The 27,888-nt window shown below is 43.3% G+C and overlaps 1 protein-coding gene across 2 annotated transcripts in view; it reads right to left on the reverse strand.

The window, feature by feature from the left end:
• Nucleotides 1–27,888, reverse strand: part of LOC105478143 (sushi domain containing 4) — a 147,604-nt gene that overhangs the window by 63,285 nt on the left and 56,431 nt on the right. For both annotated transcript variants that reach the window (XM_011735196.3, XM_011735206.3), the window contains exon 3: nucleotides 10,929–11,141. In XM_011735196.3, the coding sequence (XP_011733498.1) occupies nucleotides 10,929–11,141 (213 nt within the window). The remainder of the gene's footprint in view (nucleotides 1–10,928; nucleotides 11,142–27,888) is intronic.

Raw genomic sequence — 27,888 nt, forward strand, 5'->3', positions numbered from 1 at the left:
AGAAAGAAGAACAAGGACATCACTGCCTATGCAGCTGTCTTTCCACCTCATCTGGAGCCTCTGGGCCTGGCAAGTAGAGAGTGCTTAACAGAATTTTGGGGAATGAACGACTAAACATATTGGGGGTGGTGCTGAAATTCTCAAAAGCATAAAACCTCAAATATTTGCCAGAAAATTTTCAGAAGACAATTTGACCTCTGAATGTAGGTTATGTAGGTTGTTGGAGAAACTGGGTTTGATTCAGAGTTTTGTCCTAGAAGGCAAATCTAACCTGATTTCTTGCTTTTCTCTTAATAAACCCAATTTTAATTATTTTATCTTTAAAGAAACTTTAAGGTCACTTTCCACCTTCTGGAAAGTTCAACAACAAGGAAGTGACAGAAAGCACTTGGAGGCCAGAGGCGAACTCACAAGAAAAATAAAAGAAGGCATGTCAAATGCCCTTCTCATGGGCTGATGACTTCCAGAGGTTCTACCCCATGTCTTCATGCTCTGCTCATAGAGTGCACGTGGTAAGCATCTCAAGGAATCCTCTGAGGCTCGACAACATGAGAATCACCTGGAAATGCCTGGTAAATTCTGATTCTTTGTTGCATACAAGCATCTGAGCTTGGGACCTGGAAATGTGCCTTTTTTTATGGCTCCCCACCCCTCCCCCAGCAATTACCATGAAGTCAAACACTGAGAACCACCATGTGATGGGATATGCAAAGTCAGTCTGGGTGACCGAATAGACTGAAGAATAGCAATCAAAACTCAAAGGCTGGCTCGGAATTTAACAAGCCCTGGCCCATCTCTTAGCAGCTGTCTCCAACAAATGTAATAAAGAACAGAATCTAATCCGAGCAAGCTGGGACACCAAGGCACACCAAGGCACACCGAGGCCTCACACTCTTGCAGACCCAGCATGGGGTTCCACGGAGATCTGAATCAGTAAATAGGACTCACAAGATGCTGCCTGGAAGCCTCGGTCGGCCCCCAACTGCTCAAAGACTGGTATGAGAGAAGATGAATTTCATCTGCAGTGGGTTTGGAAGGACCCCAGTGGGGGTAGGTCTGCATTTTTCATAACTAGCCAACATAATTCTGGATAGTTTCAGTTGCAAGCTTGTGAAAAACTGCTTTCTGGGGAAATCCCCCGTCAGTTTGGTGTTCAAGGTTGCTAACAGTCACTGCATGACCTTCCTACAGGATCTGACAAGGATCTGTGTATGTGCTGATGATGTTGTTGTTCTCCATTTGCCTGACAATTCTGGGATTCCGAGCAACTCCTTACCTCCACAGCCCTTGTACAGAAAGGGTGAGGTCTCAGCACTCATGTATGCAACACTGCCTGAGGCAGCTGGTTCGGGAGTAACACTGCCAAGATTTGGACATTCCTTCTGTACTTATTGGGGGCTTGGTTGCACAGGCTTGAGAACCCTTGTCTGTGGCGGTCCACCTGTCATCTTGCAACCATGATAACTGTTCATTTCTGTCACTTATATTTGTGGGATCTGTCTTGACCTGACTTGATATTATTTCCTATGGATTTTTTTTCCCTTTCAAGTCTGGCCACATTTAAGTTAAATAAATCTTTTAGAAAACAAAAACTAAACTCAATGGGAAGTCACAAGGGAGTGAGTACAGGAGAGCAGTGGCTTCTGTTAACAGCAGCATAAATAAGAAATGACAGTGGTCCTGGGGACAAGTAGAAGCATCCCTCTGCTCCTTCCCTTCTTAGGAGGTGGAAAATGAGGACAGAATATCTTGGGGGAAGACATGCAAATACTTGCCCTTGTGGGCATAGGCTGTCGTTTCTGATAATTCACATCTAAGGCAACAAGAAAGAAATTTTAGATGATAGAGAATGCACATGAGAAAAAAAAATTCCAAATAAAATATTTTTAAAGCATCTACCTGTTTTGATGAAGCCTCTGGAGCTGGAAGACAGCTCACTTAATATATGAGTAACTGCAAAACATGAGTATGACCACCCCACTTTTGAAAAATGTCTGCACCCCCACAGTTTCAATGAATAAAGGCGTTATCTGCCAATTTTACTGCCAGCTTTAGCTTATGAGTCGAGCTGAATCTTTTAATTAAAAATTTATAATGTAATAATAATACTTAAACTCATATTGCACCTTTTTTCCCAGGAAGCTCAAATAAACTTCTTAACATCAAATTATTCATCTTTTATAGCAATCCTGGTCAGGTCTATGGGAGCCAAAATATTTTAGCGAGTACTTAAAAAATAATGCTTGATGAATGAATGATATTTTTTTTCCTTTTTGCACTCTGCAAGAAACCGAGACAAAGAAGGGTTAAGCGTGGAAACAGTGCAAACTGGAGCTGTGGCAGGAACAGCTCCTCCTCCGTGCTCTATGCCACCATTAGCCACAATCAGGTAACCAGGGAGCCTGGGACAAAAAGCACAGGTGGAAGGGATCCCTGGTTGCACACTGAAATTACCTTGGATCCCTTGAAAAGAGATCCCTGGTTGTGCCCAGGCACAGGTTGAAATACCTATGCCTGGGCTCCCACTACCCAGAACAACTAAAATAGAGTCACTTGAAGTGGATCTCAGGCACTTTTATTTTTAAAGGTTCTGCAAGTGATCCTGACAGGCAGCCTGGGTTGCAGACCACCAGGATATAGAAAGAGCACTGGACAAGGACTCAAGACACTGGTCCAGTTCCCAGCTTTCCTGCTGTGTGACTTCTATAAGTCACTAAAGCTCTTATAGGCTTCAGTGTCTCCATCTGAAAAATGACAACACTGACATTTCTGATTCTAAGAATTAATCATCTCTAAGGATCTTTGTTGAACACTAGAGAAAATTATGTTATTCTCCCTTCTTACAAAGCAGTATCAGACCATATCCCTGAATCAGTGAGTCTCAAACATTTTTATGTGTAAGAATCAGCTGAGAGTTTTTTTTTTTTAAATGCAGATTCCTTGGCCCCACCCTTAGCATTCTAATGCAGGAGGTCTGAATATGTACTTTTCCTAAGTTCTGATGCAGGTAGCCCTTGGCACATACTTTAAGAACCAGTCCCCTTCATGAACAGATTCTTACCAAGTGTGTTGGTAATGAGATCCCTCCCTAATGGGGTATGGGCCTGGGGCCATTATAATGTGTCACCTGCCTTCCCTCCCTTCCCCTCACCTGGGAAAAATCATGTTTGGTCAGGTGAGATGACCATACTGGAAAGAAAACTCAAATTTGAATCCCAACTCTGTCACTACCAAGGAGACTATGGGCAATTCACTCTCTCAGAGCCTTCACTTTCTCATCTGTAAAATAAGGTTGTAGAACCTACTTTGCAGGGTTGCTGTAGTAATTAAAGATGATGATGTATATAGAGCATAAGCATGTTTATCGCAGCACTATTCACAATAGCCAAGATATGGAATCAACCTACGTATTCAACAGTAGATGAATGGATAAAGAAAATGTGGTACATAAATGCCATGGAATACTATTCATCCATAAAAAAGGATAAAATTTTGTCATTCACGGCAACATGGATGGAACTGGGGGACATTATTTTAAGGCTTATTTTAATAAGCCAGGAATAGAAAATTAAACACTGCATGTTCTCACTCATATGTGGAAGCTAATACAGATTGATCTCATAGAAGTAAAAAATAGAAAAGAGCGTATTAGAGGCTGGGAAGGATAGGGGAAAGGGTGGGAGAGATTTCTTAAAGAATATAAAGTCACAGCCAGATTGGGGGAATAAGTTCTAGAGTTCTATACCTCTGTAGAATAACTATGGTCAACAATAACATATTACATAGTTTCAAATCACAAGAAGGAAGATATTGAATGTTCCCAACACAAGGAAATAATAAATATTCGTGATGACGGACATGTGAATTGCCCTGATCTGACCATTACACGTATATGTATTAAAACATCACTATGTATGCCATAAATATGTATAATTATATGTCAATTTAAAAAATAAAATTAAAAATAAAACATAGGTACCCAATCCGTATGACAGACATCTCCTTAAAACACTGCAGTCTCGTTGGGGAAAGGAAAACAAGGGCAACATGCAGACTAGGAAGAGGGATACATGCTGGGGTGGGCAGGAACACCAAGGGAGGCTTTGCCTTCAGTGACTGGGGATGGGACCAGGTTCTGGACAGATGTCTACGGATGTTCCTCCCTCTCCTTCAACTGCTGCCTCTCTGAATCCCTGTCCATCTTTGTCAGCATCCCCAAAATACATGACTTTGGACAGGCAACTCAATTAACAATGCCTCATAGAGAACTCAGATTCAACTGTACTGACAATGTTAATTGTGGCCAAAGCAATGATAAGGTATGCACTAAGCCAATCAGAAATGTGGAAGGAAAGAGTACCCATTTGCTTTCCTTGTATGTAAATGATTAACAATGGAACCCAAATGTCAGCAAAAGCAGTAAAAGGCCAGAAAACATGGTTCACATACACCATGAAATACTATGCAGCCATAAAAAAGAACAAGATCATGTTCTTTGCTGCAGTATGGATGGAGCTGGAGGCCATTATCCCAAGCAAACTAACACAGGAACAGAAAAACAAATACCTCATGTTCTCACTTACAAGTGAGAGCTAAACAATAACATGTGGACACAAAGTGGGGAATAACACACACCAGGAATTACTTGAGGGTGAAGAGTGGGAGAGAGGAGAGGATCAAAAACTACCTATGGGGTACTAGGCTTGTTATGTAACAAAATAATCTGTACACCAAACCTCCAAGACACACAGTTTATCTATATAACAAACCTGCACAGGTATCCTTGAACCTAAAATAAAAGTTAAAAACAAAAAGTCTGAAGAAAAAAATCAGCTGAAGGAACTCAGTGTGAATATCCATGGGCAAAGGCCCACCTGGGAGAAGATGGGACTACAGGTATACACCACCATGCCCGGCTAATTTTTTCTATTTTCAGTAGAGACAGGGTTTCGCCATGTTGGCCAGGCTGGTCTAGAACTTCTGGCTTCAAGTTGATCCACCTGCCTTGGCCTCCCAAAGTGCTGGGATTATAGGCATGAGCCACTGCAGCTGGCCTGAGAAATGCAAATCTTAACCGGACCACCTATCTAAAGGTTGTGGGGAGCATCAGGCAAAGACAGAGGCAATGGGCTCCAACACACTCATGGCCAAGTGACTAAAGAAGACAGGCAAGGAAAATGGAGCTGCCATCGGGCCTCCCTTTCATGGATGGGAATTGCCTGCTTGGATATGCAGGTAATAAATAATAACATTGAGCAAGTGCCTGGGGCTGGCCATCATATGTAGACTGTCTCAAGCGTGTCATTTGTGCCTACATCTCCCTTTCAGATCAAGGAACCTCTCCCTAGGGAAGCACTGCAAGGTTGGATGAGCTTGTTCTTTGCGTTGTTAGGTGAATCTCACGAAGACGAGCCATGTTTCCCTCCACTCCATGGCCACATCTTGAAGCCTTGCTCTTCTGGTTGTGTAGGTTGGATCCAGGATTTCGAGCCAGAGCCTGTGGCTACATTGGTGGGTGTCTGCTCTCAAAACAAGGAAAACCATCCCAGGGATGGGCTTGACTTACAGAGTGTTTGTTTGTTTTTATTTTGAGGCAGAGTCTTGTTCTGTAGCTCAGGCTGGAGTACAGAGGCACAATATTGGTTCACTGCAACCTCTGCCTCCTGGATTCAAGCAATTATCATGCCTTGGCCTCTCAGAGTAGCTGGGATCATGGGCATGAGCCACCATACCTGGCTAATTTTTGTATTTTTAGTAAAGATGAGGTTTCGCCATGTTGGCCAGGCTGGTCTCGAACTCCTGGCCTCCAGTGATCCGCCCGCCTCAGCCTGTCAAAGAGCTGGGATTACAGGCGTGAGCCACCGTACCCAGCCCAGAGGTAGCTTTTGAAGGTACATTAAATGTGCAGTTTCAACAATCCTTCTATTTGACCCCCCTGTTCCTCTCCCACTCAAAGGAATTGACTGGCCAACTACAGAGGAGGAATTTCCTGAGAAAGTCTTCTGCTTAGGCAGTTCATTTTAAAAGCAACTGCTGCTCTGTGGAGGCCCCATAAGTTCTCTTAAGGACCTTATGCTGGGATTAAGAAGAGCCCTGCAGCGGTTTTAAGGTATTCTGGGAACCTATTTGTTTAAGACTCTCACTTAAACAAGCTGTCTGACAGACCTATGGGACTCCAGCTTCATGAAAATACTTTATTCGCTTAATATGGATTTATCTGAAGTTTACTTAAAACCAAGTGACCAATGCAACCAGTGACTATTCTCAAAGCTGCTCAAGGAAAATGGTTAGATAAAAAGAGAAAGGGTCTTCTTCCACCTTACAGAGAAAAGCTCTATTAAAAAGTCCTTCAACATTAAAATCTCATTTCATAAAAATTGAAGTCTGCAGCAGGCTCCAGTTTAGTCTCCAAAAGCACACTCCCCCTGCAAAGAGGAAACTCAAGAAAAGAGAGTTGTCTTTCTGTACAAGGAACATATTTTCTATACCCAAAGGTGTTCAAGGAACACCCTGAATCTACCCAGGTGCTGAAGCCCTGCTAGAGGGATTTGGTTTTAAAAACGTCATAACCGCCTGATATGGTTTGGCTCTGTGTACTCACCCAAATTTCATCTAGAATTGTAATCCCCATGTGTTGAGGGAGGGACCTGGTGGGAGGTGATGGGATCAAGGGAGCGGTTTCCCCCATGCTGTTCTCATAGTAGTGAGGGAGTGTTCATGAGATCTGATGGTTTTAAAAGTGGGGGTTTTCCCTGTGTGCTCTCTCTCTCCTGCCACCATGTAAGACATACTTTGCTTCCCCTTTGCCTTCTGCCATGAGTGTAAGTTTCCTGAGGCCTCCCCAGCCATGAAGAACTGTGAGTCAATTAAACCTCTTTTCTTGATAAATTACCCAGTCTCAGGTCGTATCTTTATAGCAGTGTGAAAATGGACTAATACACCACCCTTCCCAGGAACTGAATCCTAAGGGAGGAGGAATTTGGGTGCTGTACAACATAATCTCAGAGCCTACATAAGACTCTCACCCGAACCAGGAGCTGAGTGCAATCAGTTACTTGGTTCTCTATTTAAGAAACAAAACCAAAAACTCCTATCTAGCCAGTATAGCCAATGCCATAAGGGCTGAGATGAACTCTGTAGCCCAAAAGATGGTTAAGTAAGGAAATACTTTCATCAATGATGACAACGGATTTTGGCAAGACATAGGTTGATTCTTCTCTCCTTTCTCTCATATAGTAGTTGTTCACAATATAAATGAATCCTGAATTGATTCCATTTTAGTCTCTTTAAGATGTTTACTTTTTAAACGTGCTAATTATTTATGATGTACAAACCGAAGTTCATCACCACACAAAGTCTGACTGCTACTCCTTGCAGCAAGGGCTTCAGTGAGGATGCAGCATTTTTTATCTCCTGAGGATGTATGTGTTGAGTAAGTGCTTGTAAAGTGAATTCAGGAAAGGCAATCTTGCTTCACCTCTGTCTTTTCTTATGAAATGTAGGAAAGGGGTATATTTACTCCGGAAAAGTATCCCCAAGTAGACATAATTGAGTTGGTTTTGGAAAGGAAGCGGCCCAAATGGTGGCCAGCACCCTGGCCTTTAGTCACTGTACTTACTAGATCAGCAGCCCTGCGCCCACAGGGTGTATTTTCAGTCCTTTGCCAATTCTAGGGTCTCCTCTCCACCATATATGTCACCTCCTCTGTTCCCTGGGCCATAGACATTTTCAACCATGCTTGGGGTCATGCAGGCTCCAGTCTTGCAGAAGCAGCTTGAAGAAGCACAGCCATCTCTCAGGTTGGAGACTTTGGGGGCCATAAAGTGAATTCATTCAGTTCTGTAAATTCAGACCTTGTATAAATTGAGTTCACTTGGAAGAAGCAATTTGAATTGGAAGAAGGGGGCCATGTGAAAAAGGGGGAATGGCTGTACATGTAGCAGGATGAGGTGGGAATAAAAGAGAGGGATCTGTGCGCACCCAAGAGAACAGTTGCCCAATACCACCTTGCTTCTGTAGAGCACTTTACTGTCATAAAGCATTTTAATGGATATGAACTTAGTTTTTAAAAAATCTGCATCTCAGACAGGACTGACCCATGGCATGAAAGGAGTACAGGTAACAGTGACAAGCCTGGGGGCTGCAAAAGGTCTTTCCCTAAATTGTCATTTAACTCTGGGAAGGCTCTTACCTTATTTGAGACTCAGTTTCTCTATAGGTCAAATAAAAACTAAATTGGAATGAGGGTTTGAATTATATGATTTCTCTGAGTTCCTTCAACTTCAAACCTGGATGATGTCATTTGTTGTAACAAGGTGCTCTTGTGTAACAGATTAGAGTGGGGCTGTTGTGACATAAAGAAGCTTAGACTCAGCCTGGTAGAGGAAAAACAATGCTGGTTTGGGATTAATTCTAACCAGATTGCTTACTCATCAACTGTGTGACCTTAACAAAGTGAGTGAGCCTCTCTGAGCCTCAGTTTCCTAATCAGGAAACGATAAGACTCATTTGTAGAATTGTTGTGCATGTTAAATGAAATAGTGAATCTGAAAGCACTTTTAAACTTTAATGACCTATAACAATGTGATAAATTATTATTGTTACTATTATTACCACCATTTCAGAAATTCATTAGCCTTCTAAGAATTACTTGGCAAGGATAACAAATGAATTCAGCAGCCCTTACTATTTGCCCAGAATAAATCCTGAGCAGGGAGCATGGCTATTTACAAAGCAGTAAAAAGACATTCTGAAAGTTTGGCTTTTTCACTGCTATGTGACATCAGTGGTATAGACTTCGAGGTCTCCCTCCAGCCCCCTATAAACCACATAGAATAAAGAAAGCCTAGAGTGTTAACAATCATGACTCTCTCTACCATCAGGGCAACACAAACAATCTCTTTATACAGATCTTTCAAAGACCAACAAAATTACCATTCAGATTAAAAATAAATACATCACTGTACTTAGAAAGGCAATATCTGCTCTTCCAAACTTCCAAAAACGATTGGAGCACATCATGACTAGAATCCAAGGACCTGAACTGTCCTTTGGACACACGTGGTCTTATTTGCGGTTGCCTAATAAAAAAGCTAACTCCCTGCTGCCATGCCTATGTAGAAGACCCTCCCTGCACATCTGGGGCTGAGTGTTAAGAACTGTAAATGAATTCCATTAGATAAGTAGAGAAAAAAAGAAAAAAGAATGATACATGCAGACCAGTACAATAGAAGCCCCCTACTCTAAGGTGATTTCTCATTCCCTTCCTTGGAATGACTACATGGTACCTAGTTATGTATAGGGTTGGAAAGAAGCTTAACAGAAGGCCTTCATCTCTGGGCAATATTTAAGAAGCCTATTTTGGTTTTCTCTGTTCTCTGATGTTCCTAAACTTGACTGTTTTTAAAGCACTGGGTAACGTAGGCCAGAGGTTTTGGCAGGGAAATCTATATATATATGAACCAAGTAAACTTTAAATAGAATCTCAGGGAAACCACAGCTTGCACAGGCTGCATGAAAGAGGAAAAAATGAACTTATTTTTAAAAACCTTAACTCTTTATTATATTTATTATGGCTTTTTCTTATACCTTGAAAATAAAAGCAAAGATAGCAAGTACTTTAAGGGCAAGACACCATCTTATCCCTCCTTTACAATTTCCAGAAGGAGGAGCAAAATAGGCACTTATAAAATGCTTATCATGGCTGGGTGCCATGGCTCATGCCTGTAATCCCAGCACTTTGGGAAGCGAGGCAGGTGGATTGCATGAGCTCAGGAGTTTGAGACTAACCTGGGCAACATGGTGAAACCTCATCTCTACAAAAAATACAAAAATTAGCTGGGCATAGTGGCGCATGCCTGTAGTCCCAACTACTTGGGAGACTGAGGTGGGAGGATCACTTGAGCCCGGTGGAGGTTGCAGTGAGCCCAGATTGTGCCACTGCACTCTAGCTTGGATGACAGAGGGAGATAGGCTCAAAAAAAAAAAAAAAAAAAAAGAGCTTATTAAATTATTTAAAAAGTTAAAAGTTTCATAAAGGAAATATACACTAAATCATGACAATAGTTTCCATATTATTATAAAAACTCCATTCCAAAATCAAATCAGTGTTAAAAAAAACTGAAACTAATTTCTAATGAACTCAATGAAATATAAGTTCTGTGCTTCATGGAAATTTGGGACCAGAATTAATTATTGGTTCATGCCTATTCCAACTTCAGCCCTGCTGGTCTTCTGAGATTTTTCATCAACAATCTGACATTCTAATTAGTTAAACTCCATGCATTTTTAAAAAGTTTAAATGTATCCACATAAAGTAAAAACAAAAAAAAGTATATAAAGTTGTTTCAACCAACAGATGTGGGGTAATTGCCAGAAGTAAATGAATATCTTGTCACTACCAATTCATTTAGGGATAATTGCTAGAAATAAATGTCTACCTTGTCAATCTGTCACTGCTTGTCACAGTTCTTTCTTTTCCTAAATGAATCACATCTAACACAGAACTGATAAGTAGTAATTGATTTAATCCTCTGAGAAACACACATCTTCTGTATGACTAAATACGGTTTTTGCACAGTATATTTACTGCACATTTTATTGAGTAACATGAAAATGAGTACTGAGTTGGCAGCCTAATAATAAATACCCCTAATGTTATCTGAGTTGCTCTCTTGCATTGACAAAAATGGTGATAAATTAGATTGTAACTGAGATAGAGGAAAAAAGAGTATTACTTCTAATGCAGAGATAAATTAACCCTCTATCTCAGCCCTCATTACACACTCCTGCTTTCTGGTCAGCATGCAGATGCAGCCCTGCATTAGAGAGAATAGCCCAGGGTATTGAGCTGTCACACAGCCCGGCACCCCTGTGGCCGTGCAACTTGAGCCAGGTAAGCGGCTTCCATGGAGAGGTAGGCACTTTACCTTCTTGCACACAGATGGACTTATCACTTGGGATCCAGCCTAGGGTTCCATTAAAATACTTCATACACAGTCTCTTTGTAGCGCCTTTCAGCTTGAATCCGTCTTGGCAGTGAAATCGCGTTACAGAGCCTTCAAAGAAAACCCCTCCACTGGGGGTCCTGAAGCCATTCTCGGGAACGCCAGGGTCAGCACACGCTTGAAGGTCATCGAACCCTACATCAACAAAGAGAGGAAAAGGTGCCTGTGAATATGTTCTCCCAATGCCAAGGGCCTTCCTACATAAATGGCAGACCCTGCATGATATTATACGCCTTGGACACTCCAGTTACCCCACCAACAAAGCCAAGGCCGTTTTAGTACACATTCCACTCTGCTGTTAGCTCTTTGCTCAGAAAAGCACTGAGTAGAGTTTTCTGTTCAATGGCCAAGTTAGCCTTTCAAGGAAGTTACAGTAGGAGGGAGAAGGAAACAGACAAAAAGGATTTCACATGACAAGTGCCATAAAAGATGTACAAAATGCTGAAGAGAGTCGAGGAGGGAAAAGTGGGTGGGAGAGATTCAAGGAGATGGCATCTGAGCCTAGCCTTGAGGAAGGGGTGAAATTTCAAGACAGAACTCTATGCAGGGAGGCATGGGTGGTTTTCTAATGGTGGAAATGGCATGAACAATGAATGGTTGGGGACTGGAAGATGGCAGGGTGTGTTTAGGGAGCAACAAGTGGAATGTAGTTATAACCCAGGCTATATGGTAGGGGTGGCTGGGAATGCCCTTCCTCTTTCTCTTACCCCTACTCCTATCTGCCAGGGGAATACTCACTCCTCAAGACCTATTCAAGTTTCTCCTCCACCCGGCTGCCTTTATTAATTCCACTCTCCGCCTGCCTCATCCCTACTTTGTTCCACTGCTGTAGCGTGAACACAGCTCTGTGCTGAATTACCTGCAGAACAGCTGCCTCTCATCCCAGGCTGTAAGTCCTCCAAGAACAAGTCCTGTGACTCCATCTTGACATCCCCAGAATCTACCACAGTGTCCTCTCTATTCAGTGCTCCATACAAATTTGCTGAATGAATAAATGAGGTTGGAGGGCAGCAGCTTGAGGGACTGATTGAAAGAGAGCCCAGAAGCTCAGGCAGGAGAGCAAGCAAGGGTATGGGTAAGGGGTGATGGGCTGAGAGCAGTGGAGACACAAGGAGGATGCTGGTGTCTGGGACACCTGGGTTCTAGGTTCCCTTTGTCAACTGACTGGATGTTGGAGTGAGGAGGAGACCCAGGAAATTTTGTGCCCAGACAGCTGGGATGAATGCAGATAAGCAAACATGGATGTCATGAGCCACGGCTAGGGCCAAGGAAAAGGGAGGGTCTGCTGTGTGCATAATGCTCCTAATGTGTCCTCACTCTAAATGCTCCAAACTTGGGACACTTGGGTTCCAGGCTCCCCTTTTCAACTGACCAGATGTTGGGCTGAGTGAGGGATCTAAGAGATTTTGTGCCCAGACAGCTTAGATGAAGGCAGATCCCTGAAACAAACACGGATGTCATGAGCCACAGTGAGGGCCAGCGATAAGGGAGGGTCTGCTGTGTGCATAATGCTCTAACCGTGTCCTCAATGGGAGGAATGCAAACTCCAGAACAAGAAACTCCTGAGCCCTACAGAGGCATTCTACTCCATTCTCTTACTCACAAAATCAATAGACAAATCCTTACTGAATGGGTACCAAGAACAAATATACATAACTCTATGTAGATGGGGATTGGTGTGCCCATCCGTCCCCACCCTCAGCACAGCCTGCTAGTGCCAGGTCAGCCTGGACACCGTCAAGATGTGATGGGGAAGTCTCAACCCAGACCTTGGAGACAGTAAGTATCATTGGGGCTCTTGCAAGGTTTACCTGGTTTCCAGGTGATGCCCAGATATTGAACGCATAAGACATCTGGTTTTCTCTAACATACTGCACTTGCAAAAGTTCCTCAGCAGCAGGTGAATTCCCCCACCCCAGCTTTTATGTGCTTGTGTAGGATTCACTGGCTTCCCTCCCCACCTGGCTTATGATGCTAGACCGTCTACCAGAGTTGCTGTGCTGAAAGCCACACAGCACAGGGGGCATGGCACTGGCAGGATGCCCAGAAGTCATTGTTACAGTGCTCACTTTGTGCAGAGGTGACAAAGAATTGGGGGGAGGGAAAAGCCGTTCGAAGGGAGGCAGGAGGAGGGCACAGCATCCACATCTGACACTTGTACTTATTAAGTAGGATCAGGTCTGATATTTCACCAAACTGATGATGCTTTTACAAAGGAGACAGCATCCAGCCTTCTCAGCCCCCCTGCTGCCGCTCTGTTGGGATTGAATACTCCGGTAGCAAGAGTTGTGTTGTAGCCCAGCAGAGGGGTATTTGAAAGTCATTAAATGATGGCTGCATTTTTTTAATTTGGGGGAAAGTATTCTCGATTATCAAGTGGTTCCTAAATGACGGATGTCAATCATTTCCTTCCATCTGGAAGGAAGGGCAATCTCATGCCCAGTTTATTGCTGCTAGGTTTTCTACCTCAGTACCATCATGAATATTGAAACATGTATTTATGAATATCATGAATATTGAAACATATATTCATGATGGTACTGAGCCATGGGTTTCAGGCTCCCCTTATCAACTGACTGGATGTTGGGGTGAGGAAGAGGTTTAAGACATTTTGTGCCCAGATAGCTGGGATGAAGGCAGATAAGCAAACATGGGTGTCATGGGCCATAGCTAGGGCCAAGAATAAGGGAGGGCCTGCTGTGTACATATATTGAAACATATATTCGCGATGCTATTGAGGTGGAAAAATTAGCAGCAGTGGAATTCATGGTATTATGTAGTTTAGAAGGCCTAGAAGCACAGCTATCCAGAGCTCTGAAACCTGGGTAATCTGGACGTTTCTGGCTGTCCATAGGTGAAAGTCATTCTCTCTCACACCAAGTCAAATAGAACCAGTGTCAGCTCTCATAATGTTGGGGTGGGGCACATGTATCAGTCAATGGGTGGCAACAGAAGGGCAAGATGAGTGTGCCATAACAGAGGATGGGAACCTCTGCAAAGCATTGAGTGGGATCCTTGTGAAGAGTAGCCAGAAGGGAGGAAGGGTGCTGTGGGTGCAGGTTGGAAGGTATGGAGGTGGGAAGCTGCCCAGCACCTGTCAGTAAAGAGGTGGTTCTGCCAGCTGGGGACAGGGTGCCTGCTAGGGGTGGGGCTGTGGGGATAAAGGAAGGGAAAGAGATGGAGGCAGACTGTGGAAGCTCTGTGTTAGCTCAGTGTTTGGATTTGATGTGGGAGAGAGGGGCACCGGGGTCAAGACTGAGAGTTTTGGGCAGGGAAGTGATTAGGATCAGATTCGCATTTTAGAATGATCTCTCTGGTGCCCATGTGAAGGACTGATGGCTACAGACCAGGAAAAGGGTGGGAAGATAATCTGAAATGGCTTCCAGGACACCAGTTGCGCCTCAGGGTCATTGGGCAGCTTTATCAAAGGCAGTTTGATCAATTGAGCCTGGCTCTCTCTGCATGGGGTGGGGTGGGGCTACTCTTGGACAGCCAGTCTAGCACTTGTCTGAGGGCAGACATTTGAGAACTGCGGAATTTCAAGGCTCCTGCAGTACTCCAGGTGAGTCAGAAACAAGGCAGAGACAGTGGAACCGAGAGGATTACAGAGACATTAAGGACACAGAGTCACAAAACCTGGTGACCTCCTGGATAGGGGAGTGATAGTGGGAGTGAGAGAGAAGAGAGGCATCCAAGATACCTTCCTGTTTCTGGCATCAATGTCAGGGTAGACAGTGGTGCCATGTGCTCAGATTAACAGAACAAGATGAAGAGTGGGCCCAGGGAGAAGGGGGAAGAGTTCAGTGTGGAGTGTGGTGAGTCTGAGTTCTTGAGGATGCCAGGTATAGATGTCTAGCCATCAGCTGGAGCACGAGCCAGAAGTTCTGCATGCCCTGTGCTGTGCATCCACGTACAGGCAGCAGTCCAAGGCATGGGTGGGCATGCCCTCCTGGAACTAGCATAGTGTGAAGGGAGGAGCAGCTGAGGACACACAAATAAGGGACACCCAGAAAGCACGATATAGTTTGGCTGTGTCCCCACCCAAATCTCATCTTGAACTGTAGTTCTCATAATCCCCACATGTGATGGGAGGGACCAGGTAGGAAGTAACTGAATTATGGGGTGGTTACCTCCATGCTGTTCTTGTGATAGTGAGTGAGTTCTCATGAGATCTGATGGTTTTATAAGGGACTTTCCCCTCCTTGCTCTGCATTTCTTCTTCCTGCCGCCATGTGAAGGACGTGTTTGCTTTCCCTTCTGCCATGGTTGTGAGTTTCCTGAGGCCACCCTGGTCCTGTGGAACTATGAATCAATGAAACCTCTTTCCTTTATAATTTATCAAGTCTCAGGTACGTCCTTATAGCAGTGTGAGAATGGACTAATATAAAAGGCATGGAAAATCCAGGACCATCAAGAAGAAAGACCTAACCAGTGTTCCCAAAGCAAGGAAAACAGTTTCAGGAAGGAAGAAATGGACAGCCACATCAATGTGACCCATTGGTCAACTAAGTAAAGATCTGAAAGCATCCACTAACTGAAGACAGAGAACACTGGGACCACTGCCCAGGCAGCTGCAGGGACAGGAAAGGACTGTCCCTGGGGAGGAAGCCTGTCTGCCAACATGTGGAGAGGGAATGGTGACACAGTATGTATGAACTGCCCTTTCAGGATGCTTAGTGTGAAGAGAAGAACATAGGGAGGCAGCTGCTCACGGACTAGGGCCAAGGGAGGGTTTTTATTATTGTTACATTAAAATTTTAAGATGAAAGAGATCTGAATGTGTTCTCTACACAGCAGGAAGTAAAACACTGTAAAATAAAAGGCTGTGGATGAAGACAAGTGAGGGGCAGGCAGGTGGGGTAAGTTGTCCCCACCTGAATGGGGGCTGGAAGGTGACCCAGGCCCTGAATAAAGGACTTGTCTCCTACTGAAGCAGGAAGGGAAGTCATGCCAGAACCTCTACCAAGGGAAAGTTTTCCCAATAATGTACTCATCGTCCAGGACACAGCTGAAATAGTGTCTCTTCCAGAGAGCCTTCCAAGATCCCCTGCAGAGTCTGAATAGGAGGCCTCTCTTCTCATCAACACACCCTGGGCTCACCTCTCTCAGTGTTCCTCACTCTGACCATCATCACTGCTCTACTTAGTGGTCTCCCCCACTGGGTTGTGAACTCCTGGGGGGGAAAGAGTACGTCTTAGTCTTCACCTCCTCAGCATCTGGCATGTTTGTGTGGTATAAAGCAGACATTCTACAAGTGTTGCTAATGAAGGATAAAGCCAGGGATGGATGGATAGACGGATGGATGGATGGACAGATGGATGAATGGGTGGATACATGGGTGAATGGATAGATGAATAGATGAATGGCTGGCTGGTTGGCTGGGTGAATGGATAAATGGGTAGATGAATAGATGGATAAATGGATGGATGGATGAATGGGTGGATATACGGGTGGATAAATGGGTGGATGGATGGATGGATGAATAGATGAATGGCTGGCTGGATGGGTGAATACATAAATGGATAGATAGATGAATGGATGCATCGCTAGATGGATGGATGGATGAATGGATGGATGGATGGGTTGGACTGGATGGGTGGATAAACAGATAGATGAATGGATGGATGGATGGATGGATGGATGGATGGATGGATGGATGGATGGGGCCTCATGCCCACTACCCTGTTGGACCCATCTGGAACCACCTCCACCCACCAAACAGTAACACCAATGGCACTGACAGTCCCAGGAGCTTATGAATTTCACAGACAAGGGAGATGTGAAATGCCCTCCTATAGCACAGACACGCTCTCTCCTATCACCCTTTCACCTTTCTCTCTTCTCCCAACCTGAGTAGACTATATTCCTTAATTACTTTTTATAAACTTTTCCCAATCCACAGCTCCAAACACTTCAGGCCTCTTCCTCCCTCTCCAGTATGGGGGGCCAGAGGTGGGTCTATGTGAGGGATTTGACTGAGACATCTAAGTTCCCCAACACACACTTTTTGACCAGTCACCCTCTGCTAACAAACAAGGCATGCTGAAAGCTGAGTGCTAGGTACAGACCCCTCGGCTGGTCGTATCCCCCACTCTTTGCCATAAAGCTGTTCTCTCTCAGAGAAGGACAGACAATTCATGGGAGAACTAAAGATCCAGCCCTGAATCCATCAGAAAAATGACTCCTGCACTGATAAATAAATGATGAGAGTTTCATGGAAGTTACAACGTGAGAGCTGCACAATTTCCTCATGAATTTAATTCTGTACTCTTTCTGTGCTTATTCCTTTCCCTTTAAAAGAAGATTCCCATGCACTTCCTCTGTTTTTAAGTAAGCATAGTTAACCTCTGACTGTTTCTGTTCCTGACAGCACTGAGGATCAGGAATGCTGCCAGCCATGGGCTCCAACCATTGGCACAGAACAGGGAATTAAGAATAAGAGGTGAAAAGAGAGCCATCAGAAGATAAGATGGTACAAGAAGAAAATATTCTTCATCTTGGTCAACTAATTCCATTGAGCAAGATAGTAATTTTCTAGGGCCTGCCAGAGCTTCAAATTCTACTTTTCAAATTATCCCCTAGCAGATCAATTCCCAGCCTGGGTCATTTTTCTGAAGAGCTGTTCTGCTAGTGTCCTTCCATAATGACGATGATCAGCCCCCTCAAATAACATATCCATTAAGGAGTGGGCTGGTGTAGGTGTTAGGGAAGCAGAGTGGAAAATCATTTGTATGCAGGCCCATTCAAATAATCTTATCCTAGGAACTAGTATTCTAAGTCCCAACCTATTTCCTTCCCATTCTTCATATTCTGCTCACGCATGAGAACTAAGTAGTCACAGCTTGGAGAAGAGAAAAGAGTTCACAGAATGATTCCAATATGTTTGTTTTTGAGGGGAGTGGGAGGAGAAGAAAACATTCCATTTTAATCAGCCCTCAGAAGTGGCATCCTTTAGCAGTTCTTCCTAAATTTAATTCAGAGTAGAGCACTTATATATATAAGAGATAGCCTTTGTGATGGTTCATTTTATATGTCAGTTTGGCTGGGCCACAGGGTGCCCAGACATTAGTCAAACATGATTCTGGATGTATGTGTGAGGGTGTTTCTGGATGAGATGAACATTTGAATTGGTAGACGGAGATAGGCAGATTATCCTCCCTAAGGTGGGTGGGCCTCATCCAATTTGTCCAACGCCTCAATAGAACAAGTGGCTGAGTAAGGGAGAATTCTCTTCTCTCTGCCTGACTGTCTTCAAGGACATGGATCTTCTTCTGTCTTTGGACTTGAGCTCAGACAGGAACTTACATCATTGGCTCTCCTGGGTCTCAGGCCTTTGGACTTAAGCTGGTACTACTGGCTCTCCTGGGTCTCCAAGGAGACATCTATCTGTCCTCCTACTGGTTCTGTTTCTCTGGAGAACCCAGACTCATACAGTTTCCCTAAAATACTAGAGTACTTTACAAATGTGAATGACACATATGCTGAATGTCCCTCACCTAGAGGATGCTCTCTCTCTCTGGATCCCTGAGTTCTGGTAAGCAGTCATCTAGTGGGGAAAGCACCTGGGTCCTGGGCTCAGAGCAGCCCAGGGGCAGGCTCCTGGACTGCAGTACTCCCTGGGGCTGACACACCCTCTCCATTACTGGCATCACCGTCACCGGCACCCATTTCCCTGCCCAGCATTTGTGACCTCTGGAACAAATCAGGGGCAGTATTGTAATTTGGACTCTGCTCTTCAATGAAGGCTGAAATCTCCTCTTTCTTTTCTCCTAACCAAAAACTGTGTGAATAACAGGGATTGAGAGTGCCCCTCTCTTCTCATGCAAAGAAACCCTCAGTTTCTTTATAAAGTCTTGACACTTCTGGTTGGATTACTTTTGACCCTGCTGAAACCCACCACATTTACTGTGAGCTACATAAGAAGTCTTTAAAAATAATCATAAAAATGAAAGAGGTGTGAAAAGCAATCTTTTGGGTTATTATAACTGAAAAGTCATATTCTAGAGAGGAAGAGTGTATCAAATGTAGCCAAATCAATTTAGAACTAAGGCTGGGTTTCCATTTCTCTGTAAACTGCTATATGAGGCTTTGGAGGAAGAAACAGGATATACACACAAAAACTGATTTTGTATGCACTGACTTAGTGAGAGGGTCCTGGGGCTAGCGAAAAAGGGCATCCCTGTGAAAGTTTAAACAGACGGGCTTGCAAATGCTCACTGGAATCAAGACCAACCCCAAAGCGTGCCCATCCCCCATCCCGAATTGCACTATCAGTCTCACACGGTTGCCATTAAAGCCACTTTAGCGGTCATCTAGTTTGACCCCCCAGAGGAGGACACTGAGGCTGTGAACAACATAAGATGTCTTTTAAAAGAATCATAAAAATGAAAGGTGTGAAAAGCAATCTTTTGGGTTATTCTAACTGAAAAATCACTCTAACAGCTAAGCATGGGCCTGGGACTAAACTCTGAGGCTTCTGACTTGCAGTCCAACGTTCTTGCTGCTAACAATGTTGTCTCTACTTAGCCTTTTCCTATCATATCTCAGTTTGTGAATGACTCAGATCTTCATGATATTATATAAACTCTTTAGGGAAAGAACAGTTTAAAATGTTTTTGAGTCTTTGTATCTGTTAAAACAGGGCTGAGCAAATAGCAATGATGTAATATTTAATGATTCTATACAATACAACCCTCATGTTTCCCCCAAAGCCCACACCTCCTAGCACACAGTCTCAGTGTGATGGGGCCCGGGATCCTGACTCGTCACTTAAAACATCCCAGAATCCAGGCAATCAGTTCTCAAACATCTATTGACCACAGCATAGTCTGCACCATATTCCTGGGGATGAATGGTGTTCTTGGGGAGAACACAACCTAAATCAGATATTGGTTTCATGAAATAGAGTTAGTTCTAGAGACTGGAGTACGTATTGCCCTCAGCAGTAAAATAAAGAGAGAAGGACGTGGTAAACGTGAAGAAGTCCCTTCTTGACCCACTTAAGGGCTTTCCCCTCCTTACTTCTAAAAATTCTCATCTAGCTTCCCATAGACTAAGATCTGCCTTTTTCTCATCACCAGCAAAGCAGGTAAATCACCCAACTGGTAAAATATCTCTGTGCATCAATAACCCTTTATGCTGAGGAAGGAATCTTTCTGTCCCATGAGAGGAAAAACTTCAAAAAATCTTGCCTATTTTTAAAGACAAAGTTTAGTCATCTGGGCATGTTAGTAAAGGACACAAACTAAAAATGAATCGTGTCGGTTCTGGAGGATCTGTTGATGAGGGGCCTTTTAACCATCTCCTTACTGCCAACACACACCTCACCTTACACCACCTTGAGTTTCCCATCATCTCAAAATCCCTTGCTCTTAGAATGACCTGATATGGTTTGGCTCCATGTGGCCACCCAAATCTCATGTTGAACTATAATCCCCAGTGTTGGAGGTGGGGCCTGGTGGAAGGTGATTGGAACATAGGGGTGGTTTCTAATGGTTTAGCACCATCCCCCAGTGCTGTCTCCTGATAGAGTTCTCACAAGTTATTTAAAAGTGTGTGGCACCTTCCCCTTTGCTTTCTCTTCCTGCTGCTCCAGCCACGTAAGACGCACCCGCTTCCCCTTTGCCTTCCACCATGATTGTAAGTTTCCTGAGGCCTACCCAGAAGCAGAAGCCTGTACAGTCTGCAGAACCATGAGCACAATTAAACCTCTTTTCTTTATAAATTACCCAGTCTCAAGTATGTCTTTATAGCGGTGTGAGAACGGACTAATACAGACCTTAACTCATAAATGAACATGTCCAACGATAGCCTGACTTATCCAGAGTAAGACAAATGCCCAGCAACTATTTGAGCTAATATTGTATCTAGACCAAGGCATCAGCAATGAAAAGAAGACGAGGAAAGAGGCAACAATAAGGAAATCATATTAAGCAAAACCTATTAAACAAATAAACCAAGTCTCTAACACTAATATTTCAAAACACAGTGCTCCTGGCTGTTAGTGGTCTGACAACACAGAACTGTCTGGCATGCCAGAAATTTCCAGCCACTTTGCAGTCAACTGTACTTCAGGCTGGTCCATGCTCTTGCCACCAATGTCCATCCTGACGTTGCTTCCAGGTGTGTGTCTGCACCAACAATAGATGGAGGACTCCTCCTGAGCCTGAGTCTAGAGAAGTTCTACATGTTCTGGAGATTCACCCTGAGCCAAGGTCAGGCTCAAACATTCTGAGGGCCCCCTGCCCCAATGACAGGTAGCTCAGGGGCTGCCAAACATTTTCCAGAAAATGTTAGAAAGACTGACTAACCCAGACCCCAGGGCTGCCTGGGAATACCTCAACTGTCAAAGAGATGGAGCAGAAGAAAAGCACACCCAAACTAACCTGCCTCTGAAGGAGATGCCCGTGTGGGCCAGGAGAATAAGAGAATGTCCCAGAACCAGCAGGCACTAGAAACAGCAGGAGATACAGACACACTGTGAAAATTACAACTAACATCAATAAGGAAATGCGATTGCTTTATAAAAATTCATCGCTTTGCTTAAGTCTAGGAGTTTCAGGTCAGCCTCGGCAACATAACAAGACCACATCTCTAAATAAATAAATAAATAAAATTAAAATTATCTGGGCATGGTGGTATGCTCCCATAGTCCTAGCTACTCAGGAGGCTGAAGTGGGAAGATCACTTGAGCCCAGGAGTTCGAGGCTATCGTGAGCTATGGTCTGATTTTGCCACTACACCCCAGCCTGGGCAGCAGAGCAAGACCCTATCTCAAAAACACCCCCAAAATCATTGATAACACATATGTCCATAACAAGATCATTATTTAGTGTTCCTTGACAGCTGTTCCAGTCTAAACAATCTCTGTTTGGGAAAACTTTGGCTCTTGGTTTTTAAAAAGAAAAGGGAAGAAGAGAAAAGAATTTTAAAAAATAGAGATGAAGAAAGAAAAATTATAATCTGTTTATATATTCACACCATCAACAAACAGTGCTGGGCACTGGGGGAAGGAGCAGAGAGGCATTCATTGAACCAACAATGGGAACCTGAGGCTTCCAAAGAGTGAGCTTACATCTAGGACATTCAATAGTTTTTCTTTCTGCAAATTGTGACCTTATAGTAGTATTGAGGGATCTGGCCAGCAGCCCGCAATGCAACGGGGCTCTTTCCTTGTTCCCAGGTGGATCAGCAGGTCGAGAAATAGTAGAGGCACACAAGTTAGTGAAAGCTGGGTCCAGGGGGGTCACCTCCTTCTGGTCCCGCGGTACCACCAATGCACGGGATATACCAGCATTTATTATTAAGTTTAGTGAGGGTGGGGGTAGGTTAGTGAGGGACTTAGGGTCGTTTGATTATGAGGTGAGATGGTCACATGGGGATGAAGTAATTCTTTAACATAACATCTGTATGCAGAAGCACAGTATACGGAGATAGGAATTTACAATATAGTGTGTGCATCAGTAATTTCTAACAGAGCCTTAAAACAGAAACACGGTCTTTCCATAACCTATGATTAGCAAGATATTTTAATCAGCAGTAACAGTTGCAGCAAAGGCTGGTTACAAACAATCCACAGAAACAGGATGTGAAGCTAGACAACCAGTTAGACCAGAAATTCTTAGAAGGGAGTATGTCTTAACCCTAAAGAGGCCTAGAAGAGCTGTGGCAAGATGAGGGCGTTTATAGCCCTGTCTTATCCATATGAACAGGTGCCCCTCACGTATCCATTTATAGGCTCTCCACAAGGGTCTCATTCCATTCCCAGAGCTATGAACATCTGCTTTTCTGGGATAGGAGTCCTGATGATGTGAAACCTCCCTGACTGCACGTCCATTCATAGGCTCTCTGCAGAGGGAAGCACATCATGATGTTCCTGGGCACCCATGAGTCTAAGCAAGAGCAAAACCCAACCACCAAATGGGAACACCAAGGATTCTAAGATTTATGGGGAAAGAGCTTGGAGCAAAAAAAGAGGCTGAAGACAAATTTTCTAATAAGAGACAATACAAAAAATTCAACAAAGAAATCAAAGTTTCCCAAAATTGTCTTGTTTGTGAATTTAGTGCTATGTCATTCCTTAATTCAGTGTATTGTCAGTTACATATTTAAGATATGGGAGGGGAAGTTGATTACTGTTACCATTTATTAGGCTAAATAGATTTTTCACTGCAAAATCAGTACCCCTTGGGAAATACAACAAAAGAAAACCAGAAAGCAAGACTGGGCTAGTTAGTATAGTGATACTTCTGCCATATAGCACGATATACTATTTATTATAGCAAATTTATACCAACAGGCATACTTAAACTTAGTTTTCTGAAGACATGGGAATGAGTTGGGGGATGCAGAATTCATCTATGTGGGCTGAAGGCTTAGTATCCAGATTCTATTACACAGAAACCACATTGAACACTGCACTCATGATTGTAAACACAGTTGCAACTCTGAATATTTGGATGCTAATCAAATTAGGTAACTCTTGCCTAGAAATAGTGAGAATGCTTTAATGTTTCAAGAAATATTCAGAGATGAATATAAAGTCGGCTATGTCTGAACAAGTAAACGTCACAAAAATAAGTCTTAATAGCATAATTTAGACTTGATTAAAATGGATAAAGACCACAGATGTGGAAGTCATTGCAGTCCCCATTTGATGCCAGAACTGATATTTTCCCCCTCTTGATTTAATTCACTTTGATTACCCAATTATTCCTAAATCCTTTCACTCAGTTTCAGCTCCAATAAAACTGATAACAATGCTAACTCATAATGTGATTTTCACTCCAGTCTCATGAAACTGCTCTATAAAAGCATGCCCAGCAACATCACAAAATTCTTCCAGATTGTGGTATTATATCATGGGAAAACAGAATAAACCTTCATCTATTCAAAATCAAGCAAGCACAGAAAACCACTCATCAGGAAGATCTGAGGATTCACTTCATCAACAGGAAGATGGTGGCAGGAAAGTCTTGCATTTGTAAGTTTTAAGATTATCAATTGTCAAAACATTTGAAGAAGGCATGGATAATTTTTTGGGGGGATAGGGTCTCACTCTGTCACCCAGGCTGGAGTGCAGTGGCACAATCTCAGCTCACTGCAGCCTCCACCTTCTAGGCTCAAGCTATCCTCACACCTTATCCTCTTGAGTAGCTGGGACTACAGGTGTGTGCCACCATGCCTGGATATTTTTTTATATTTTTGGTAGAGACAGAATTTTGTCATATTGCCCAGGCTGGTCTTGAACTCCAGAGCTCAAGCAATCCGCCCATCTTGGCCTCCCAAAGTGCTGGGATTACAGGCATAAGCCAACAGATAATTTTTTTACCTGATTAATATAGTCAAAGATGTGGCTCTTTTCTAAGGCACAACCTTATTGAGTATAATGAAAGCTGCCTGTCTAGCTAGCCCTGTGATGCTAGACAAGTAACTTGATCTTTCTGGGTGATAATATCTTATCACTAAATGAAGCATATGGATGAGTTTTTTTTTGGGGGGGGTCCCTTCCACTTCTAAATTCTACTGTTTATAGTCTTTTCTTTTTAAAATTATTTTAATTATTTTTATTTTATTTTTATAGAGACAGGATCTCAACATGTTGCCTAGGCTGGTCTCTAACTCCAGAAGGTGGCTCCCTCCTTGGCCTCCCAAAGTGCTGGGATTACAGGCATAAGCCACCACATCCAGCCAGCCTCTTCTTGACAAAAATTGGTAAAAACCTCCCAAAGCACAAGCACTTAGACTGAAGCAGCCCAGAAGACAATGCATGGGGCAATCTCAACATGGCTATGGCTATTTGTTTTTGTTTTGTTTTGTTTTGTTTTGTTTTTTTATGAAATCAAATTTCCTTACTTTTCTGTGAGCAACAGCTTTAGTGCAATACTAAAATATGTTTTCCACATGGATATAACTTCACAGTTTACAATGGGTTTTATATACACAATCTCATTTCATCCATGCAACAACCCCATGAGATCAATGACAGTTTGATAGGATTAATTCTCACAGTTGCTTTATGAAAATCCAACTGTTAATAGTAACAACTTTCACACACTCTTTTTTTAGTGATACTGAATATTCCCTCCTCTACATGGCTCATTCGTAAACTAGAGTCCAGATCGCATGTGAGGTTTTCAATCTCTATGCAGATTCTCAAGTGCCACTGGGACTTTTGCAGGGGGACTGGAGATGGGGAGGAAGAACAAGACACTATGTGAAATAGAAGATACTATGGGAAATAGAAAGCGCTGGCTGACTTCAGAGGGTGTGTGCAGGAAGACTATGTTCTTTCATTACCCGGCTTATCTGCAGTGCTTGTGACAGGTGAACCTCAATACACGCTTAGTCAAGTAACAAGATCAGGGCTCTGGGTTTTGTTGTTGTTGTCGTTACTTTGTTTGTTTTAAAGATTAGCTTGAGGAAAATCTTGCTTCTATCACCTTTATAAGTTTATCATAAAAAACTTTCCCAGATGTTCTGGTAGCCACTAGTTCTGTTCTTTCCCCCCATGCTGTCCTTGGACAACAGCAGCTACTTATTGATCAGTTATTGGGATCAGATCCCAATAAAGCAGATAAAGCAGATCCTTTATCTGAATACAGTGGGATAACTTATTTAAATAGTAATATATTTTAAATACCAAGTGTTTTCATCTTTTTTTCAAGGCTATTTAAGTCAAATGGGATTTTTATAGGAAACTTCTGAAAACTATGTGATATGGTTTGGATCTGTATCCCCACCCAAGTCTCATGTTGAACTGTAATCCTCAGTGTTGGAGGTGGGGCCTGGTGGGAGGTGATTGGATCATGGGGTTGGATTTCTCATGAACGGTTCAGCACATCCCCTTAGTGCTGTTCTTGTGATAGTGAGTGAGTTCTCTTGAGATCTGGTTGTTTTAAAGTGTATGGCACCTCCCCCACCCTCTTGTTCCTGCTCCTACCATGGGAGACACCTGCTCCCCAACTTCACCTTCCTCCATGATTGTAAGTTCCCTGAGGCCTCCCCAGAAGCCCAGCAGATGCTAGCATCATGTTTCCTACACAGCCTGCAGACCTGTAAGCTAATAAAACCTCTTTCCTTATAAATTACCCAGTCTCAGGTATTTCTTTATAATAATGCGAGAATGGCCTAATACATTAAGAAATAATATATAAGCATATATAAGCTGAAAGTATTCAGGAATAATGAAATTACAGAATGTTATTGCTGAATAAAAATCTTAGAATTTACTTAAATAACTTCCCTCATTTTATAGTTGAGAAATTTGAGACCAAAAAATATAAACAACTGTGCCAGCTCCCATAGCTCTGAGAAGAGGGACTAGAACCTGGGAGCCAGATCCCTAATCTGGGTTTCCTTCTATTCTGAGGGCAGCAAAACAATCCTCTGAGGTGGGCCTACAATACTTTGCCCCCTACTGGAATGGCATCTTGACCTGATGGCACATGTACTTCAGACCACTACCAAAAGTTATCTTCCAGAAAATCACAAAGACCATGAAATATAAAGAATTCCCTCTAAACAAGGATGAAACATAAAGGATTTACTTATAAGGATGATTATATGAACTCATCCAAAAAGACTTGTATAGAGTATGTCATTCTCTGACTATAAAAAATTGGGGAAACATTATTCTTCTGATGCAGAAAGAGAGTTGTTGCTTTTCTCCCTCTTCTAATCAACCATCTCCAAGCTTAACAGGATAAGACATACAACAAAAACAAAAACACCTTGCTGTAACAAACCACAGGGATTCAAAGTAAAATTACAGAGGTAGCATAATTAAATATAAAGAGGTAACCCAGTACACACCCCAACTATCTTGGAGATATCTGCACACCACTACACATGGATCAGCCTCCTTCTTTTGAATGGCTGAGGATAAAAGGAGTGCACTTACACCTGCACTCTGCTGTCTACCTATTCATTATTGGTTATCTTTGTTAGCAGAAGAAAGCTTCTTGTGGGAGAAGCAGAAAAGAGGACAGAGACCCTGGAGAGCTTCTCCAGGGATAAGAGGGGAGCAACAGGACCTCTCTAGGTTCTACTCGCAGGTCATAGCACCAGGTTTGAAGTGGTACTCAGGACTGGGGAGGGGCTACCGTGAGTAGGACTGAGTGCCTAAGGGGCAACCTGAGCCCTCTCAGAATAGGAGTGCCCAAGATGCTGGCTGGATCATATTTAATTTAGAGAAATACAGGACGGTAACATTTCTTGTCTCATTCTCCACACTAAGAATCAATCCTGGTGTGTAAGTTTGGTGTGAACAGGTATGAATCCTGGTAGCAGCTATTCTAGAATGCCTGAGGCCTGGATGAAAGGAATTCCTGAGGACAAGATGCATTCTACCAAAAGACTAGTCTTTTTGAATAACATCCTGACATATATTCCACTAGCAGAGACTTTTCTGATCCTATTTTACCACTCATAAATCATGGATAATTTGGTTTCTCCTGTGTGACCTCTGTGCTTAGAGAGTTCCACATCAACTCCACTGGAGTTGTATCTCTGAATTCTAACATCTGGTTTACTCAAGAACTCCAGCACCGTGGCTGGAGAGGACCAGGATGTGCCTGGGACTGACAGGTGGGCTTCACTGATGGCCCATTGGTGATAAGTTGGACCTGGACACTTTCAGGTGCAGGCCTGAAAGGGCTGCTCATTTTATCTCTTACTGAGTCCCATGGTCCTGGAGGGCCATTTCTCTCCCCAAGCTGGACAGCCCTGGGACAGTGCCTTTAACCAGACAGAGAGGTCAGTGACCTGAATGCTGCTCTGTGTGGAAGAACCAGCCTCTGAACCCAGTGCTGTGATACTTACATAAGCACAGCTGTGATGCTATGACCTTGGGCTGCAGCAAGGATGTGGGCCCCCTGCTATC

Source organism: Macaca nemestrina, chromosome 1, assembly GCF_043159975.1.
Source record: "Macaca nemestrina isolate mMacNem1 chromosome 1, mMacNem.hap1, whole genome shotgun sequence".
Taxonomy (NCBI): domain Eukaryota; kingdom Metazoa; phylum Chordata; class Mammalia; order Primates; family Cercopithecidae; genus Macaca; species Macaca nemestrina.